This window comes from Nansenia antarctica (assembly GCF_963989245.1).
Source record: "Nansenia antarctica genome assembly, chromosome: 13".
NCBI lineage: Eukaryota > Metazoa > Chordata > Actinopteri > Argentiniformes > Microstomatidae > Nansenia > Nansenia antarctica.
Genome location: NC_137683.1, coordinates 1,694,301 through 1,716,456, shown reverse-complemented (window position 1 = coordinate 1,716,456; position 22,156 = coordinate 1,694,301). Strand labels below are relative to the sequence as shown.

General features: G+C 46.6%; 1 protein-coding gene across 2 annotated transcripts in view; it reads right to left on the bottom strand.

Moving 5' to 3' along the window:
* The window catches only part of slc12a7b (solute carrier family 12 member 7b), an 81,052-nt gene extending 59,585 nt beyond the window's left edge, over positions 1-21,467 (bottom strand). The window contains exon 1 of one of the 2 annotated variants that reach the window (XM_080544385.1): positions 21,078-21,467. In XM_080544385.1, coding sequence (XP_080400511.1) covers positions 21,078-21,306 — 229 coding nt within the window. In that variant the 5' untranslated portion in view covers positions 21,307-21,467. Of the gene's footprint in view, positions 1-6,074; positions 6,330-21,077 lie in introns of those variants that run through there. The other variant, XM_080544386.1, reaches the window with a different exon arrangement.
* Between the last annotated feature and the right edge of the window lie 689 nt (positions 21,468-22,156).

The following is a 22,156-nucleotide window of genomic DNA, read 5'->3' as shown; positions in this document are numbered from 1 at the left end:
TATGAGACACACAAGAATGTCTTCCTAGTCAGGCTGTATGAAGCTATAAAAGCAGCTACAGCAGACTAGATCAGCCTAAAACATGACATGAAGGCTAAATCAGGATCACATCTATATAGCATCAAAACTAACGGTCTGGAAAGATAAGGAGAGATAGGATGAGTTGGGCCATGAAATGTCAAGAACCATGTAACTTAAAATAACAGCTTTGACATCAACTAGAGTCTGGCTCAGCAGGTTCCAACAGCAGAGGCAGACAGAGAGGTTTAAACAACACCAGGCCTGGGGAACAACAGGAAACACATGCCATATCTCTCTGGCTGGCCTGCCTGCCTGCCTGCCTGCCTGCAGAGAGAGGCCCAGCCAGCCAGTCACCACCTGGCAGGCCCAGAGCCCAGAGCCCAGACCAGAGCCCAGACCAGAGTCCAGAGCCCAGACCAGAGTCCAGAGCCCAGAGACCAGACCAGAGCCCAGAGCCCAGACCAGAGTCCAGACCAGAGCCCAGACCAGAGTCCAGACCAGAGCCCAGAGCCCAGACCAGAGTCCAGACCAGAGCCCAGAGCCCAGACCAGAGTCCAGACCAGAGTCCAGAGCCCAGACCAGAGCCCAGACCCCAGACCAGAGCCCAGAGCCCAGACCAGAGTCCAGACCAGAGCCCAGACCAGAGCCCAGACCAGAGCCCAGAGCCCAGACCAGAGCCCAGAGCCCAGACCAGAGACCAGACCAGAGCCCAGACCAGAGTCCAGAGCCCAGAGCCCAGACCAGAGCCCAGACCAGAGCCCAGACCAGAGCCCAGACCAGAGACCAGACCAGAGCCCAGACCAGAGCCCAGACCAGAGCCCAGAGCCCAGACCAGAGCCCAGACCAGAGTCCAGACCAGAGCCCAGACCAGAGCCCAGACCAGAGCCCAGACCAGAGCCCAGACCAGAGCCCAGACCAGAGACCAGAGCCCAGACCAGAGCCCAGAGCCCAGACCAGAGCCCAGACCAGAGTCCAGACCAGACCAGAGCCCAGACCAGAGCCCAGACCAGAGTCCAGAGCCCAGAGCCCAGACCAGAGCCCAGACCAGACCAGAGCCCAGACCAGAGTCCAGACCAGACCAGAGCCCAGACCAGAGCCCAGACCAGAGTCCAGAGCCCAGACCAGAGACCAGACCACAGCCCAGACCAGAGCCCAGACCAGACCAGAGCCCAGAGCCCAGACCAGAGCCCAGACCAGAGCCCAGACCAGAGCCCAGACCAGAGCCCAGACCAGAGTCCAGAGCCCAGAGCCCAGACCAGAGACCAGACCAGAGCCCAGACCAGAGCCCAGACCAGACCAGAGCCCAGAGCCCAGACCAGAGCCCAGACCAGAGCCCAGACCAGAGCCCAGACCAGAGTCCAGACCAGAGCCCAGACCAGAGCCCAGAGACCAGAGCCCAGACCAGAGCCCAGACCAGACCAGAGCCCAGACCAGAGCCCAGACCAGAGCCCAGAGCCCAGACCAGACCAGAGCCCAGACCAGAGCCCAGACCAGACCAGACCAGAGCCCAGACCAGACCAGAGCCCAGACCAGACCAGACCAGAGCCCAGACCAGAGGCCAGACCAGAGCCCAGAGCCCAGACCAGAGCCCAGACCAGACCAGAGCCCAGACCAGAGCCCAGAGACCAGACCAGAGCCCAGACCAGAGACCAGACCAGACCACTGCTGCAACTAACGATTATTTTGGTAGTCGACTAATCTGTCGATTATTTTTTCGGTTAGTCGCGATTAGTCGTGTGGCTTTTCGCTGCGCGTAAATGGCGACGCAGAAGCATAAATCCGGCTTAACTAGCTATCTAACCTAACGTTACGCCAAGCTACAGCTGCTCACAGAGCTAGTTGATTGGCTAGCTAGCATTGCTGGCTAGACTACAGACAGCTCACGTTAGTAGGCTACGCTTGGCGCTGTTTATCTTACAGACAGCTCGCTGGTGGACTCAACATAATTGAAATAGCATTCACTTATCAAGCATCATTCATGATCATCCACCATGACTACCTGGTATTTTAATAGCGACCACCCCTCACTTCATTTCATCTCGCGTTCTCCTGGCTTCAACATGGAAAACCCCTGCTACGTAACGTTACATACAAGCGCCTCTGTCTGTCACACGCGTGCCACAGGGCAAATAAATTAATAGCACAAACGCTCATAGCATGTACAGCCCTGTCCATGAGACTTTGTTTTCCAACATGTAACAGTAAAGCTAACATAAACATTACGACCCTAACAATATAACGTTAGCCAGTTGGCTAACAACGTTAGCTAAAACTTACCCAGCTGATTCTTGCATGGCTCCCGTTTTTTTTTCCGTATATATATCTTTTTTTTCCCGTTTTTTTTTTTTATACGATGCGTCGACACTAAAATTCCACGTCGACAAGTTTTTATGATCGACATCGTCGATTATGTCGACTAATCGTTGCAGCCCTAGACCAGACCAGAGCCCAGAGACCAGACCAGAGCTCAGACCAGACCAGACCAGAGCCCAGAGCCCAGACCAGAGCCCATAGCCCATAGCCCAGAGCCCAGAGACCAGACCAGAGCCCAGACCAGACCAGAGCCCAGGGACCAGACCAGAGCCCAGAGCCCAGAGACCAGAGCCCAGACCAGAGCCCAGACCAGACCAGAGCCCAGAGCCCAGACCAGACCAGAGCCCAGAGCCCAGGGACCACCCCAACACCCCATGGGCATCTTTTATTGTGTCACAGTTGTGCAACAGTCAAAACCAAACGTAACTGATGTTGTACAACGATTGTGAAAGTACACTTTGTTTTAAATGTTAAAATGTAATGCTGGATCTCTGTAGCTGTTGAAATGTTGGATTTAGCCTAGGTTTGTATTTGATGGTTGTTGTGCAGTTGGTTGGAATTAGCCGTTTATTAGATGTTGTGATGTGATTTTTCAACATTAACTTAAGGTTGTCATTTGATGCTCATCACTTAACATTACACGACTGTCCATGGGTTGAAAAGTTGTCTTAACATTGGCTGTTGATGGTCAGCATCAGGCCATCTCAGAGATGAAAATAATAGTTCAATATTATAGTTAAATAGTCAAATGTTGCTTATTTACGTAAGTACAACATTAAAAGTATAATAATCTTCCTAATGGATACGGAGGCAAAACCAGACTGACCTGTTGGGGACTAGTCTTCCCCTCTGTATTTCACTTATCTATGGAATGGTGTCATTGACATGATGACAGAGGCCTATTTCAGGCGTACATTTTGCAAGCTATTTGATTTTATTCACTTTTTGCGTGCTCATCTGGATTTCACATTCCTATCCTCTTGTAAGACAGAGCAGTGTCTTATTTGCCGTCCCACCAGGTCAGTGGATTTTGAACACCCTCATGACTACATAGGGAATACTACACATCTGCACTTTGCCTGAGCCCTGTTAATCTACCACCTAACCATTGATTTCAGTGTTTTAGTGTTTTCTGCATAGGTGTCTATTGTTGGTGGGTTATTTTCTGTTCTATTACATACTGAGCATTTGTTGATTACACATATTGAACATTGACAATGTTACTTACCCATACATCTATTGTATACCAATTTGTATGATAGTTAATGTTTTTCTTTTATAAACACACATTATTATTATTACATTCATTACTTGAACGGGGGGCCATATGAAATGTCACCTATAATGTTCTGAAATTAGTAATCACTACTGCATTTGTTTTTTTTTACATTTTAACCATTTAGCAGACACGTTTATCCAAAACAACTTTCAATTGGAGATTACAGGGACAGTCTCCCTGGAGTAACTTAGGGCTAAGTGCCTTATTCAAGGGCACACTAGTGGTGGTGTTCCCAGGTTGGATTTGAACTCATGACCTTCTGGTCTCCAGTCCAACTCACTATCCACTAAGCCACAACTACCCCCGAATGTAGTCTACTGTACTAGTACAAGTAGTCTGGAACAGTGTCTCATCTGTCATGTGTGTGTTGCATGGCTACTGAGTAACATTACATTACATTTAACATGTGTAACATGTGCACTATTACTACGCTCTTGTATCCGTAAGTCCTAACCATACACTGCTCTTCATCAGGCAAGACCATAGTCAACTGGTGAGGATGGGTTCATTGTTTTCAGATCCATTCTGTGTCAAGAAGGATGCCAGCTGGACGCATATGAACACAGGGATACTTTGTGTTCTGGGAGCACAGAATACCGTTCAGCTGAAAATTAAATGTTAAGCAGTGTACTGTGCCATAGGGCATTAAGAGGACAGTCTTTTCTAAATATTTGTTCTAAATGTCAACAACCAGTTATTATTTTTAAAATGTTGGTGCCTGTGTTCATAGCTAGGGCAGAGTCTTTCCCAAGATACGACCAATAGAACTATCCCGACTGTTTAGTTTGGCATGCTAGTGCAATATGCTAGAAGCACCAGGGCTTTAGTTTCATATAAACTCTTGAGTGTGATGCTAAAGAGCTTGCAACATCTGAAAGAGTTTACAGCTACCCTGTTATTCAATGTGCTTTTCCTTTTTTTAATGTTGTGCTCCAGAATAATTTGACACAGATGTCAGGGTATGTGTTCCGTTCCAATTCAAAAGTGAGAGACACAGGGCGAACCCATACAAGAGAGATGGAGAGAGAGAGAGAGAGAGAGAGAGAGAGAGAGAGAGAGAGAGAGAGAGAGAGAGAGAGAGAGAGAGAGAGAGAAGAGAGAAAGGAAAATATACAACAGTAATACTATAAGTATTACTAATAACTATATAATAATATAAGACAATATATTGCAGGTCAAAAACGAATAGACTGGTATGACAGAGATAGAGAGAATAAAACAAAGAGAATGAGAGCGAGATAGAGAGAGACAGACATCCAAAAGGACTGGGAGCCTTCCTTCCCTCCAGTTCTCAGTGAGACTGTGATAGGTGCAGCGTGGGGGTCAGTCTGTACATCACCCTCCTCACCTCCCCCGACAGTGAGCCAACAGGAGGCCAACATCCACACTAATCAATAACATTGACCGCTATCTGACTTTCCCTCCCTCCCTCCCTCCCTCTTTCCCTTTCTCCCAGGAGTCAATATATAAGTAACAATGTAAACTTATAGGTTTATCCCCCCCCACCCCCAGCATGCAAAGCACGCGCACACACACATACGCACGCTCACACACACACGCACACACACACACACCTTATTCGGGCCATAATGGACGCCACTCCTCTTCCCAGTCTGTAAAACCTCACACAGCGGGCAGCCATAATTGCGCGCCGCACTGGAAATTAGGAAGAGACCTCTGATTGGACGCTTGCTTCGTAAAACAGTGGAAAAACAAAAACAACACTAACAACAGTTTGGCACAGAGGACTGTGTTTTTGGAGTTCGTTAGCAACAGACTAGACCGTCAGGCACGGATGCACTCAATGACCTCTCCTCATTAAGGCTGTTAATTAAGGAGAGGGGGGCTCTGACAGTGATTAGTAGGAAGATGAAAATGCTGATTCACAGTGGAACAGCCCCCCTGTGGTAATCTGTGTTAGCGACATGCTAACAGACAGACACAGCACGTCTCAAGTGGCTGAATTGGCTGTTGAACGAGAGCACAGTGGGGAAGACGATACAGAGAGGAGGAAAGGTTGAAATCATGGAGAGTGATAAGACTGCTCAACTGCAACAATGACAGAGAGAGGGGAGAGAGAGAAAAGAGAAAGAGTGATTAAATAGCAACAAAAAAGAAGAAGACAAAGAGCATGAGAAAGAGATAAGAGAGAGGAGAGAGATACAGACATTCAAACGAAGAAATAGGTAAAGACAGGACACGTAGCAGAACCAAACAACCCCACAGCCCCAGAGAAACACTCCTCTCACATGAGTATGCTGAAGGGCTTGGGAGGGCGTATGGATAATCACCCCCTCCACACATGACCACAGAGAAGAAAAAACCCAGCATAAAACATCCTACTCTCACGGAACCTACGATCAGCTTCCCCTCCCCAGAATCTAACCATAACCACCATCTCTACTGCCTTCTAAAGAAGGGGGGTAACCTCCCCCCTCCCCCCAGTCTCTCTCTGCCTCACCTGCCGGGGCTTCCTCGTCCTCCTCCCTCAGGACGTTGTTGTCGTCCTCCACATCCTCCTCCTTCTGCCTGCACTTCCTGCCATCCTTCACAGGAACCACTGTGAAGTTCGTAGGCATTTTTCACACCATGTGCCTCCTTAGCATCAAATAGTTCCTCTTTTATCTCTCCCCCTCTCTCTCTCTATCTCTCCCTCTCCCTCTCTCCTGCTCTGTTCTGTTTCTGGTTCTAGCTCTGTTGTTTGGTTTCCTTTTGGTTCTCTGTTCTTCCTCACTCTTGGCTCGTGCTCTGCTGTTGATTCCAAGTTCTCAGTTTTCACCCCTATCGCTTGGATACCGGGGCCCCATGTGACCAGCCCCCCTCCAAATAAGGAAGCGCTGCACTGCCCCGCCCTTTAGAGGCAGGCTCTATCCACACACATGTGCGGATAGAGACAGAGAGAGACACACACACACACACACACGCACACACACACAGGCACACACACACACACACTAAAAACACAGGGCTGTCTGTGTGGGACCACGGAGGAAGTAGTCAGACAGCATTGATAGAGTAGTTCTACTGGTGGGGGTGGGGTCATGTACTTCCTCTCTTTGATCACTTGAACCCACACACAGACACAGACAGACACACACACACACGCACACGCACACGCACACACACACACACACACACACACACACACACACACACACACACACACACACACATAGAGAACACAGTGCTTCCAGCAGGAAGCAGGGCTCTACAATCTGCAGTGTTTCTCTGAGCCATACTCTGTCCAACCAATAGGACCATCTCACTTCATCTGCCTATAGAAGAATAACACCACACAAAGCATACTGTTTTACAAGTCCCTTTTTACCACTGTTTACCCTCTTTCAGGCAGCACGGTATACATCTATAAGCACAGAGAGGAACAGAGAGAGAGAGTTGTTACAGGGTGGGGTAGTAGTACTAAACTACACCACACTGCCAGCCCTGAGTCAAACCAAAGTTCTCCCGGAATGACATCACGCCAACATCCAACGGATCAATACTGCTGTGGGTCCTGGAAGTGGGAGGAGCCTGGCCTCTGAGTCCGGATGTCTGGAGAGTGTTTTACTGGTTCACTTCCCCGCCAGAGCAAGCCGTCTCACTCTCACTCATGTTACGCAGCGGCCTGGTCTGTTTCCTGTGTAAGAGTGTGATAAAACGAAGGCTTGTTTCCCCTTGTGTTTGGGCTCCTCCATTGTGTTTCTTCAGCCAAAGCTATGTCCCCTCCATGTTCCCGCTACTGTTTTTTTGTCGAGTCATCAGCGCACAATACACTATGTCGTAAGCCGATGTATCACAAGGCTGCTCCTGTTTTACATGTAGTGTGTTTTAAGTGTAGTCTATAGCTTCATTGTTGAAAAACATATGAGACTGGTTTCACAGACATGGCTTAAGCCTGATGCTAGTATAGACTAAAAAGCATCTTCAATGGAGATTCTAATGGAAAGTGTGATTTAGTCCGCGTCTAGGCTTAAGCCTTGTCTGTGAAACTGGCACATTGACAATACAGTTTGATTCTATACTCATCCAGCCTAATCTAGTCCAGTCCACTCTACTCCCACTGTCCAAGCGTGCGCAGTAAAAAGGCCCTGTAGACAGATCCTGAATCTGAATGTCACAGCACTCGTGAAGTGGCCTACACAAAGAGGGCACTTGTTGGCTGCCAGTTCTGGGAAGCTGTAATTGGAATTAGGTGTCCAGGCATGCAGACTCGCTCGGGACGTGGCAGGGCAGGGCAGGGCAGAGGCATTGGAACTAGGAAGAGGCCTCATCAACCCAAGACTCTGGCATCAGATTGGCTGCAGCAAGTTAACAATGTTTTCCTGAAGTTCCTCTTCTACCTCATCTCACAATGTCTCAGAGTGCTGTCCCCATATTAAAAGGCTTAAACGTCCAAATCTGAGGGGGCACAGCAGTAAGCAAAGTGGGAATGCTTGATGTAAGCCAAGGCCAAGGCCAATATCCAGGGTTCCCACACCTTCTGAAACATCAAATTCAAGCACCTTTCAAGCACCTTTCAAGGACTTAAGACTCAATTCCCTCAAATTCAAGGACCCAACACGGCATAGTTTGAGACAGAACTAGTTGACGAGCTAAGTAAAACATTTTTGAATATATATAGATTTTTTTTAGAGAGAGAGAGGGGGGAATTCAAGCACTCTCAATGAACCATGTCTATTTTCAAAACCTTTTAAGACCTTGATTTATTTTTCGCAAATTCACAAACTTTCAAGGATTTCAAGGACCCGTGGGAACCCTGAATATCTCTTCCAGGTTCATTTCTGACCTAAGCCAGAGGAATCCTGCATTATTGAGGACATTATTGTTGGTCGACTCCACTGTGAACTTTGCATGCAGTTCTTCCTTAGGCCTTCATCCAGGACTGTGTTCGTGTGGGATAAAAGCTATACATAGCTCAATATCCACACAAGAATAAAACACAGTGGTGCCCTGAGTGAGTAATGGGACTGTGAAGCATTCTCTTTGTTTTGTCTGTACACTCTAAAACGTGGATTTTAAATCAAACAATTACTATGATGTTCAAGTAGAGAGTCTCAGCGTTTGTTTTAGGGTTTTTGTGTAGATACTGGTTTCACCATTTAGAAATGATAACAGGCCGAACCTGTCAATGAAAGTCAAGTCTCTCAATGTCTCTCAATGAAAGTCAAGAATTAGGAAGAAAAATCTGAAAAGAAAAGTTTGGGAAATCATTCAAAAGAAAACAAGCACTGGTGAGCTCAACAAACAGAAATGGTGGAATACCACTAAAAAGGATGGTCAGGTTTCAGTTAGTGAAAAAGTCTACAGAGGTCTGGTAAAAAGGTATAGCATTAAGATGGTTTGGGCATGTACAGCTGCCACTAGAACTGGCTTAGCTTGTCTTAATGGATGATGTAACTGCTGACGGCAGTGTACAGAAGTGTACAGAAACATATTGTCTGCTCGAGTAAGCAAATGCCTCCAAATTAATTGGATAGCACTTCATCATGCAGTACAATGACCTAAGAGTTTTTCAGGGTTAAAAAGTGGAACGTTCTTGACTGGCCAAGTCAACCTTCAGAGGGCTGCAGTACAGGCCTGACAGAGCATCACCAGAGAAGACACCCAGCGTACGGCGGGGTCAGGGGTCACCAGAGAAGACACCCAGCGTACGGCGGGGTCAGGGGTCACCGGAGAAGACACCCAGCGTACGGCGGGGTCAGGGGTCACCAGAGAAGACACCCAGCGTACGGTGGGGTCAGGGGTCACCAGAGAAGACACCCAGCGTACGGTGGGGTCAGGGGTCACCAGAGAACACACCCAGCGTACGGCGGGGTCAGGGGTCACCAGAGAAGACACCCAGCGTACGGTGGGGTCAGGGGTCACCAGAGAAGACACCCAGCGTACGGCGGGGTCAGGGGTCACCAGAGAACACACCCAGCGTACGGTGGGGTCAGGGGTCACCGGAGAAGACACCCAGCGTACGGTGGGGTCAGGGGTCACCAGAGAAGACACCCAGCGTACGGCGGGGTCAGGGGTCACCAGAGAACACACCCAGCGTACGGTGGGGTCAGGGGTCACCGGAGAAGACACCCAGCGTACGGTGGGGTCAGGGGTCACCAGAGAAGACACCCAGCGTACGGTGGGGTCAGGGGTCACCAGAGAACACACCCAGCGTACGGCGGGGTCAGGGGTCACCAGAGAAGACACCCAGCGTACGGTGGGGTCAGGGGTCACCAGAGAACACACCCAGCGTACGGCGGGGTCAGGGGTCACCAGAGAACACACCCAGCGTACGGTGGGGTCAGGGGTCACCAGAGAAGACACCCAGCGTACGGCGGGGTCAGGGGTCACCAGAGAAGACACCCAGCGTACGGCGGGGTCAGGGGTCACCAGAGAAGACACCCAGCGTACGGTGGGGTCAGGGGTCACCAGAGAAGACACCCAGCGTACGGCGGGGTCAGGGGTCACCAGAGAACACACCCAGCGTACGGCGGGGTCAGGGGTCACCAGAGAAGACACCCAGCGTACGGCGGGGTCAGGGGTCACCAGAGAACACACCCAGCGTACGGCGGGGTCAGGGGTCACCAGAGAAGACACCCAGCGTACGGCGGGGTCAGGGGTCACCAGAGAAGGCACCCAGCGTACGGTGGGGTCAGGGGTCACCAGAGAAGACACCCAGCGTACGGCGGGGTCAGGGGTCACCAGAGAACACACCCAGCGTACGGTGGGGTCAGGGGTCACCAGAGAAGACACCCAGCGTACGGTGGGGTCAGGGGTCACCAGAGAAGACACCCAGCGTACGGCGGGGTCAGGGGTCACCAGAGAAGACACCCAGCGTACGGCGGGGTCAGGGGTCACCAGAGAAGACACCCAGCGTACGGCGGGGTCAGGGGTCACCAGAGAAGACACCCAGCGTACGGTGGGGTCAGGGGTCACCAGAGAAGACACCCAGCGTACGGCGGGGTCAGGGGTCACCAGAGAAGACACCCAGCGTACGGTGGGGTCAGGGGTCACAAACTTCAGGAGGTTATTGCATGCAAAGGATTGTCGACCAAGTACTAAAGACTAGTGCTTCATTTGGACATTATATAAATCTGTCCCATTACTTTTGGTGCCCTAAAATAGGGGGACTATGTATACAACGTGTTGTGATTTCTAAATGGTGAAACCAATATGTACACAAATATGTTGCTGAGAATTGACTTTAGCCTCAGTAATTGTTTGATTTCAAATCCAACTTTTGTACAGTATATTGGCTAGTCAAAAGAAGAAAAATGACTTCACTGTTACCATTACTTAGACAGGGCACTTCAGCCTATGCTGAGTCACTTCAGTCTATGCTAGCTAGTATTGGTAGTAGGGCTGCACGATTTGGGGGAAAAATCGAATTGCGATTATTTGGACAGATATCGCGATTGCGATTAATTTGCGATTATTATTTTTTTAAGTAGCAAAAAAAAAAAAAAAAAAAAAGTGTGACCATATCTCCGGCTAGGAAGGTCGTATCAACGTGCAGTTTGTTTGTACGTCTTCAGGGGACTTAGAAGCTCCCTCCTCTAGCACCCCCACAGCCCGAGCTACGAGTGAAAGAACTAAACTTACATTGGGTTGCTTTAAAGTTGGGTTGCTTTAAAATCAAGCTTCAGATTAAAACATGTGATGGAGCATTACTAACCTGACTCAGGTGGTTTGTTTCACACAACCATCTAGGAAAGCTTAATTGGAAGCTGTTTGGAAAAGGGCAGGTACATTATCCACCATGAATGTTGCTATTGCTAGCTACCGAAACGTGGGCGTTTCACGTGCGATGTTGTTGGTGTGCGTTCATTGACGTTGACGTTCATTGACGTTGACGTTCATTGTTGACGTTCATTGTTGACGTTCATTGACGTTGACGTTCATTGACGTTGAATCCGACGCGCTGTATGACGTATCCCATACGGGTAGTGGTGGTCTAGTGAGTTGGACTTGTGATCGGAAGGTTGTGTGAGTTCAAATCCCGCCTGAAGCCACACCACTACTAGTGTGCCCTTGAGTAAGGCACTTAGCCCTCAGTTACTCCAGGGGGAATGTCCCTGTAATTCGTAATTGTAAATCGCTTTGGATTAAAAGTGTCTGCTAAATAGCACAAAAAAAAAAAAAAAATAAAAAAAAAAAAATCGCAGGCAAATCGCAGGCTTTGCGATTAGCTAATCGCATCATTTCAAATCGCGATTTCGATTTAAAATCGATTAATCGTGCAGCCCTAATTGGTAGCTGGGTATATGCTAGCTGGGTATGAGAACAACCTGAGAGTTCCCACGCTGCCAGTGAGAGTGCCTTAGCCCGAGGGGAGAGAGGGAGATCATAACTGCCCCTCTCTGACACAGGAGGAATGTCTAATCATGAGGGATTTGATTTGTGTACTTAGAAAATCCCACTACTCCTCGTAAATCCCCTCTAGAGGTATTGTAAGGTAAGGCAACCAGGTGTTTAACAACAGACCTAGGTGAGGATTTATTCAAAATAGCCTACTATGCACCGAGTGGGCAAGGTTTAGGCTACACTTTTGAGATTACCCCATACGTACACATACTGAGCCATTATAAAGCACACCTCAAGATTAAAGCACAACTCAAGAATCAACCAAGGTCTGGTAGGTTAATACTCAAGGAACAGTTTACTATTAGACAGACGTGTGAGAATCATTGACCAGCAAGAGGGGTCAGATCTCTCTGAGGTGTCCTTACTTTTAGGCCACGCCACATGATCTCCACACTGGAAAGCACATCTTCAGAGCGTATCTCCAATCTTAAGCCCAGTTCACATCCAGGATTCGCAACGCAACGGGTCGGTTTTAGAACGTTGTAGAGAAAGAACTCGGCAGACATTCTGAAGAATCTGGACGTTCTGCTGAGACTTGACAAGTCAAATCGCTGGCGATGCCTTGCAGCTTGATGTATCATCAATAATATATGACAGCAGCTGGTGAAACCGGGAACAAGTCGCCAACCGACGGACCATTCAGACTTTTATTCAGAAAAATGTAAATCAATTTCAGCAAGATTTACCTAGTTAGTGTAGAGTAGTGGGGATTACTCACCAAATCCATTGCATTGATTGACTAGTGACTGTGTCATTGATTTTCAACAACTTTGAAATGTATTTACATTTTTCTGAATATAAGTATGTATATCATGGGCGAGCCGTCATAATAAGCTATAAATGCGGCACATGCCCAAGCCTTCTAATAAAAAAAGCATTTAAATGTTTGTCTCGATCGTTTTGGCTTAAAACTGCTGCCCTGCTGTACATATAATCCCATTCTGCTAATGGAAGGCTGTCAAGCCAGCTTACTACAGGAAGCATGTGTTTGGTACAGTGTAGACAGTATATACTTTGTGCACGTAATGTTTTGAAGGGAGAGATGAAGGAGGAGAATAAAGAAATGTTCTTTATATTAAACGTTTTAATTGAATTAATATTTTTTCTTAAAGGGTAAACAATGACTAAGTATGAATACATAAAGGTAAGAAGATCTTGAAGGGTCATTAAAAGGGGACTACAAAAGGCATACAGTGATCTATGTAGTTCTTCATAGATCTAGCCTCTTCATTTTGCCCTCAAAGTGCACCAAATTGATGCATTTCACTTTCAAAAGTAAAAAAAAAAAGAAATCTTACGGGAGTGGCATGCCCCTGGACCCCCCTAGGGGTCTGTGGTCACCCTTTTATTGTGTCCCCCCCACTTCCCAAACCAAAGTTTCGCCCTTGGCTGAGGCAACCAAAAGCAGACATACCTCCTTCAGCAATGAGCGATCGATCTGGCTAATTGACTCAGGCCGGGGACCAATCGCCACGTTGGTCCGGAGTTGGTCCCGCCCACCTGCCCAGTCATGTGCTGCCCGACAAACAGACACTTTGGGCCGGTTTCACAGACAAGGCTTAATCCTAATCCTAGACTAAAAAGCATCTTCAATGGAGATTTTACATTGAAAGTGTGATTTAGTCCAGGACTAGGCTTAAGCTTTGTCTTAGAAACCGGCCCTTTATCTTTTAACCTATATGTGGTTTGAATAGATTGGCTGGTGCAATATTCCGAATATGGTGAGTGACTTGTTTTGCAGGTGAACTACAGTATTCCTGCTCTAAAGTGATTATGTTTTTGATTTTGTATTGATGTCATTCATTCCATGTGGTCAGGTCACACTATGAAAACAGTATGGCCGGTCAAAACAAAACAGTAGTGTTAAGTTGTGGCATCAAATGTGACCTATAAGGGATAGAAGACCTATAAGGGATAGAACGAAGACATGGAAGACGGAACATTGATAAAGCTCACTAAACCAAACAGACACAATCTATTTTTATTTTATTCCTGGCAGTGTGGGTTGTATCTTGTCCCGGAAAAGGGTAGCCTATATCGAGCTATGAGGAGAGAATCTGAAACGTACAGAGATAGGGTTTCCCTTAATGGATCTAGTAGCTAGAACAGCCCAAGGACAGCAGGGGTGCGTGGCTAGAGGCTCATCTTTCCCAGTGTTTATTTACTCTTCCTTCCTGGTTCCTGTTCATTGAGAAAGTGACTCTGCCAATGACCCCTGTGATACTGAAGCAGGAAAGAGCCCGTACACTTCCATTGATGACCCCTGTGATACTGAAGCAGGAAAGAGCCCGTACACTTCCATTGATGACCCCTGTGATACTGAAGCAGGAAAGAGCCGTACACTTCCACTGTGATACTGAAGCAGGAAAGAGCCGTACACTTCCATTGAGACGTGTGATACTGAAGCAGGAAAGAGCCCGTACACTTCCATTGAGACTGTGTGTGTGTGTGTGTGTGTGTGTGTGTGTGTGTGTGTGTGTGTGTGTGTGTGTGTGTGTGTGTGTGTGTGTGTGTGTGTGTGTGTGTGAAGCAGGAAGGAGCCGTACACTTCCACTGAGACGTGAAGCCATAGGGGTTGTGACAGGAAATAAGCCCTCAGCTACAATATGCTACAGTGTGTCAGCTGCATGACAGGGGAGAAACAAACATACGCTGACTCATACGCAAACTGTGGAGATCTTCCCAGAGACATTGATGATGCAGGTTTTTGCCACACTCTTCGTTCCTCATAGTAGAGGGTCAGAGCAGCCCTGCGATTGACTACGTGATTTGGCTTGTGACACTGCTGCCACCCATTGGCCATAAGAGAAAGTACACCACCATCACCATTTAGAAGCCCTGTTCTGTAGTGGAGCCTCAGAGCTCTGGTTGCTGTAAGGCCCATCCTCTTAAGTGCTTCATTGGGAGAGGTAAGGAAAAAAACATAAAGGGGAAAGTAACCTTCTAAACATGTCCTTTGGTTCTATCTATAGGCCTATTACCTATGCTGTGCTATTATATATTATATGGAAGCTATAAAAATGACTTTGGCAGGCCTACCATTCCTTTGAGGAAATGACAAGGGGAAAAACAGCCAGCACTAAACTGCCACTACCAGGCGACTTCATGATTCATACACCGTCATATTTCATTTGAAAAACAATTCAAACTAAAACCAGGTCTTATCCGCAGTCACAGTTTCCAGTGAACACACCATTTAGTGAACACATAAAGCTTTGATACATTTCCATGACATCTTTTTACAGGTTGAAAACAAGTCTCCTAAAATGTGTCCGGAGTATAAAGAAAAAGGGGATTACAGTTCCACTTCATTATATCAGGCTACATACCATTATAATGGCAGACTAGAGACCTGTGGATTATGCAACACTAGGAAACATGCTACCCCCCTCCATACAGTATTTGGGTGCTAGGAAATGTGATTTCCCATGTTTACTGTACTTCTAGGTGACTTGAGGCCTGTGATGATTGCATGCATGAGTACCCACTTCCCAACCCGCTCAACTTTCATGTCCATCTGTCATTGGCTGCCATCTGTGCTACATGGCAGGATCAGGTGACACTTTCCTTTCATAACAGAGTCCTCATAGCCTAACTGTACACTTCTCTCTTTCATAACAGAGCCCTCATAGCCTAACTGTATAGTTCTCTGGTCGGTCACACTTTTCTGAATCCATACAATTCTAGTTCAGCGGAGGGGTGGGGCATGACGTTGAATCATCTCTGGTGTCACAACCAACCATACTGTGGCAATTGATGTTGCTCAGACCTACTAGTTGGTTACTAACTTACTGTTAACTTACTAACTTACTGTTAACTTACTAACTTACTGTTAAAACAACTGCTAGGAGACATGCATGGAGAGGCAGAAGACTTTCAGGCTAGGAGACAGAAGCCTCACGTGTCGTCCAGTTACAGTCCCAGTGTGGTCATGGTCGCACCCATTCACTTGTAAAAGGAGGTGGAGGAAGTCATCCTTTAGGTCGGACCTCCATTCATAGGGACGGCCAGGCGTAACATGACATCCATATCAAGTATCTCCTTCAACATTTTTGACACCGGAAACCTCAGGCGCCATCAAGGAAACCCTATGGTGCTTTTCCACTAGAGGCTGGGTCCCACTCAGGCCCACGTACTGGTGTGTTTTTATGATGCGTTGTGTTTACACTAGACCTACTAGCAAAGGAGTGTGGTTGAATGTGAGGCATTTATTTAGTTTGGAAATGTAGGCTACACAAAAACGTATAGGAATATGATAATCATACACTCAACACTGAAACGGAATACACTATCAAAGTCCCCAAAATAAAACCGTCAATAATGTCCAAATAGTACCATACCCAGTTGTTCTCTTCTCTGTCCGCTGCTGTGCAAATGTAATGCATATTTAGTGCATAAATATATATAAATTACTTCTTAATGTGACTAGTAATGGTTTATATGTTGTTGGTTGCCTTTGTAATATAACTACCAAATAGCAGTCTGACTAGCCTAGCCAAACAGCAGGAGGGCACAGTACACATCGCATGCCTACCCCCGAACCCCACAAAAGTCCCCAAAATATCCCCAAGGTCCCAGGTCAGGGTAGGACCTTGGGGTCATGGCCCTGGGCTTTTTTGGGCCGTTCTCCAAGATAGAAACATGAAAGTCTGAGGCCTTGGGCCAGGCACCGGTGCCATTAGTGACAGTGGGAAAGAGTGTGTCCTCCCCCACAGTTCAGACCAGTCCATGCTTAGTCTGAGAACAGAAGTCACCATCACAAAAGAGTGGAAATGACTGGCTAAAATGACGCACAATTTACACAATGTTTCTGCATAAGCAATGGAAAAATACAAAAATGGCCAGTTTCAAATGTAGAGGAATGGCAGAGGAACTAGCTACATGTTATGAGTGACTAGTTGATTTGTGATACAAGTGATAAACACAGGAAAGGGACCTGTGAGTGATTGAGGTACAGGACGCCAGGTTGATTACTTTAGCCTGCTCTGTATATGGAGACTGTCACTGTTTGTCACAGGTCCTTGTGGCCTAGCTACATTTCTGAATAAGCAATGGAAAAATACAAAAATGACCAGTTTCAAATGTACAGGAATGGTAGAGGAACTACATGTTAGTGACTAGTTGCTTCGTGACAGAAGTGATAAACAACACTGTGATTGGTAGAGATACAGGACGCCAGGTTGATTACTTTAGCCTGCTCTGTGTATGTAGACTGTCACTGCTGTCTGACTCATAGGTTACGACTGACTCCTATTAGCTTATCTTATTATATAAAATTACATAATGTCATGGTGAGCTTTGGAAAGAAAAGGAACACTGCAGAGTTTGAATGTGATGGAAACAGCAGGTCTGGGTAAAGCAGGAAAACACATTCAGAAAATGGTGGAAAATTGGCTCATGCCTCTATGCTCTGCTAGGGTGAAGAAAAAGGACCCTCCCTTCTGAAGTGCGTGTAAACCTGGTGCATTTTGGAACAAACATCCCACACAGGCAAGGCAGGGAGGCAAACTGCAGACACAACACATAGCCTATACAGGAGATGCCAGTTGTTCACACTGTGCTGCCTGGAAACTCCAAATAAAGACGTTGGGTTGCATTACATGACATCCACGGGGCAAAGGCCCCTGCAAAGGCCCCCGCAAAGGCCCCTGTAAAGGCCCCCGTTCCACACGCCCCCCCTCTACCCTATCTACCATTACCACAACATAGGGCCTAGGCTTAGGCTATATCACCCTATCTACCATTACCACAACATAGGGCCTAGGCTTAGGCTATATCACCCTATCTACCATTACCACAACATAGGGCCTAGGCTTAGGCTATATCACCCTATCTACCATTACCACAACATAGGGCCTAGGCTTAGGCTATATCACCCTATCTACCATTACCACAACATAGGGCCTAGGCTTAGGCTATATCACCCTATCTACCATTACCACAACATAGGGCCTAGGCTTAGGCTATATCACAAACAACAAGACCTGAGTCTGACCGATACTCAGACCCTCAAACTAGCAAGTCAATGTAAAAAGGGCAGTGGACGACCATTCAGTGACCGTTAGGGAAATGATCTGAAGGCCCATCCTAGCACTGATGTAGCACCACGACTTTGTTAGCTGTTAGATTGTGATGAAACTGAAATTGTGACGTGTGTCATCCCTGTAATCAAAAAGGAGGGTCAGAATATTACGTTGCTGTCGGGATTAGGGCCAAGAGATGCTGAATCTGTATCAGTTCTACAACAGACTTCCGTTAAAGGTCAGCTGATATGTCTGAGATGTGTGGTAGAGGTACTAAATGGATAGGATTTCCCCTGGTGGAGATCTCAGATATGCCTAATAACCATATAACCTGCTTCAGAGAGCAGACTAGCTGGCTACTGTGACGAAAAAGCTATGGAACTAGCTAGGTCTATACTTCATTTCCAAACCCATGACTTGCTTATCTCTAAACTGTCATGACCAACGTTGTGTGTGTGTGTGTGTGTGTGTGTGTGTGTGTGTGTGTGTGTGTGTGTGTGTGAGAGAGAGAGACAGAGAAAAAGAGAGAAAAATAGAGACCAGTGGCAGTGACAGTGCCTTTGTTGAGCCATCTCACCCCATCAGGTTTAGACTACATTACCCAGATCCCCCCAAACAGCTCTCATCAATCCTTTTGTAATCTCTGAGACAAGGACAGACATTAGACAGCTCAGACATGAGTCCTCTCTGCAGGTTATCCCAAATACATGAACTGTTCAATTAGGCAGGGACATACATCAGATCAACCTAACTGATACTCGGTAAGACTATACAAGAACAGAGGTCAATGTCTTCTGCAAAGTGTTGGTCAAACCATTCTCTTCCACCTCCTCTTCCAGGATTTGAGTAGATGGGCGTCAAGAGAGCCAGAAGTGCTCACCATGTTAGTCTTAGACAAACTATATTCTTTTCATAGAGCAATTTTCTCAGCTGAAAGAAATCTTGCTACTTCATGCCAGATATTGAGAGGTCATGATGAGTAGAAAAGGTGCAGTTGATTTGAGAACCTGAAAATAGACAAACAAAGATTCCTACAGATGCCTAACCCTAACCCTAATCCTAACCCTCCATCATGGAACTAGATGGATTTTTTTTTTTTTTTTTACTAAATAGATTTTATTTGTCTTGCAACTTTGGGGGGCAAGATCAAAATGTGAACTGATAATACCCCACAGTCTTACACTGTATTCCCTATCAATGTAATAATGGGAGATGGTCAATCTCTCAAGCCAATTCAAGACGGGATGATATTATCTCCTACCCCACCCACCATTCTCCAGACTGAAGAGTATGATTTGATTTGCCTGCTTGGGGAATTATCATTAAATACATTAGAATAGATCTGCCATTTCAATCTATCTATCATGAATGCATTGATTAAAATATCAAGTTGGTGAAGGAGGAAGATTCAGGAGAACAGGATAGCCTGTTGTATCAGGTAGCCCTTCTTCTATCAGGAGAAGAATGGCTGTTTCTATGGCAGTGCTCAGCTAGACAGTTGATTAGCTTTCGAAGTGAACTATAACAGAACGTTAACTAACCACCCTGGGCATTTCATTTGTAAACCTACAAGTATTGTCTTGAAGTCATGGAAGTATTATTTATGTGAGGAGTTATGTGTATACACACACACACACACACACACACACACACAGACACACAGACACACAGACACACACACACCTTTCAGGATTAATTTGAATGGCTGTCAATAACCTCATGTGAACCAATGGAAAGGAGCCTCATGTACCAACTCGCCCTTTTAATAAACTCTATTAGTATGATTTCATGCTGCCCTGACTCTAAATAGGCGAGGTGTTGATGGGCTCGGCTCGCCCACATACACCCTCAGGAAGGATCAGACCTAGTCACTGTTTTCAGGTCTATATATAAGGCAGGAGCCTATGAGCTGTTATTGCATGATGCCATCTCACCATCCCTCACTTCCCCCAACAATAAACTGATGCAGCAGGTTTTCAGAAGACATCAGCTGAAGCCTAGACTAACACATGGGAACCATGGGATCTATGTCCTCGTGTCACTGATAGCAGCACTCTTCAAACTGAACTGGCACCGGTGTTGTGAATGACTGGGTCATGTCTCCCTGTCTCTCTTCATGCTGACATTTTTCCAGCACTTTCACTAACCTGTTGCTAAGCAGCACCATGGCAGGGATGTTTAAACAACGGGACACAATCAAACTATAAATACACATGTCACGATAAGCAACTGTAGGACAAACAAGACAGCCATAATGGGAAACAGATGATTCAGACCAAATATGTGTATCGGATATCAGACCAGATTGCACTGCAATTAGGATAGGAACAGGGTTAACTAATAACTAACATAAACACAATACTTTTTTTTAAAGTAGCTAGGATTACTAGCCTACTATCACAACACAAAATATTTTGGGAAAATCAGGAGCAAGACGTGTCGTGTACAGTACCCTCAAAAGATGCAGCCTACTGTACATATTGTACTGTACACAAGTCCCCAGACCCCCGTTAGTTACAGAACCAAACCCAGAGGAAAATGCAACGCCTGTCCCCCGCTAGACCACTACGGGCTGGATGGGCAGCTGGAGCCACACGATGCAACATGCACCATGCAACATGCAACATTTGATGACAATTTGATGGCAGCTACTAGATTGAAATCAAGTGCAACACTGAAACACAACTGTGTACATTTCAAACCTGCAAACTGCGACACTTTAAATGAATGTGCAATAACACTATGTGCAATATGACAAATTGACAACCCTCGGGTACACAAGGTTCAGAGATAGGAAATGTTAGGATATGTATAGCATAGCATAGAGTACAGCACAGTGTTTTATTTGTATAGTATAGTATAGTGGATAGTGTACATAGCCTTTATTTATGTAAACCAGCTCTTTTCCCTTCTTGTTTTTAGTTTTTTTTTTTTTTCTAGCACCAGGGGAGCCCCCCCTCCCAAATTTCGTTGTTTGGTACCTGTACTATATCAATGACAATAAAGACCATTCATTCATTCATTCATTCATTCATTCATTCATTCAACATGCAACATGTCCACAGCCTCACCATGCAACATGTCCAAAGCCTCACCGTATTTGTTGGGCTCTCTACTGTACTCCAGGATAGGGACCTCGTGCTGCTGGTCCTGGGGGTCGCCCTGCGCCCCTCGGCGGGCAGGTCCAGGGTCACCAGGTCCGGGGTCATCAGGTCCAGGGTCACCAGGTCCAGGGTCATGGTTGTCATGGTTGTCATGGTTGCCCCCTTTAGAGAGCTGCTCGTCGCTCTGCCCAACAGGGACAACCACAAATCTCTCGCTCATGTCCCTCCTTTGTCTCGGTGTTTCGGTACTTCTTCTTCTCACGGTGGGGCAGAACGTCAGTGCTCAGTCAGTCAGTCAGTCAGCTGTGACTCAGACTCCCCGTGTCTGGTCTTGTCCTCCGTGCATCGCAGCTCGCGGTGTGCCGTGCCTGGGTGACAGTGTGTGTGTGGAGCAGCTCGCGGTGTGCCGTGCCCAGATGACAGTGTGTCTGTGTGGACACACACGCCTGATCCTCACATTGATTACACTAGAGGCGGGCCTTAGAGAGAGTGTCCTCTCATTGGCTGAGGGGGTTCGCGGGCCGGTGTCAATCGCGCCAAATACAAATCAGGATTAGTTTGGCTTACTTCAGCAAGTCTCTTGATATGGGTCTGTTTGACAACATCTACGGTATATATCTGTCCATTCATCCTACCAACGAAACCAACTTTAACTTTGTCCTTATCTGCTGCCATGATCAGATTAGCTCACTTTCTTTGATCTACTCAGCAGGTGGACCATTTACCTTCCAAATGCATCTCCTCTTTCATCTTTTAACCTTGACACCTCACTTAAAGAACTTCTATACACGTGTTGATACTTTTTGGACTTGTTCAATCTATAAATTGGAAGTAGTGTGGCTTATGAAATTGTCATTTTGTTCATCTGTCCACAAGCTGCCCCACATTTTGTGTTTTGTGATTTAGTAAAATTGTATTCTCAAACCAATAGTGTATAGTTGAATTCTGACTAGGCCTACAAGTCAGTAACAATAGAAAGGCATTCCTTTTTTATTTTGCTGCACTTTCTCACTGGAGCTCAAGGACACATTGGGATGATGGTGCCTGAAGGGAAAGCATGATTGGTGAGT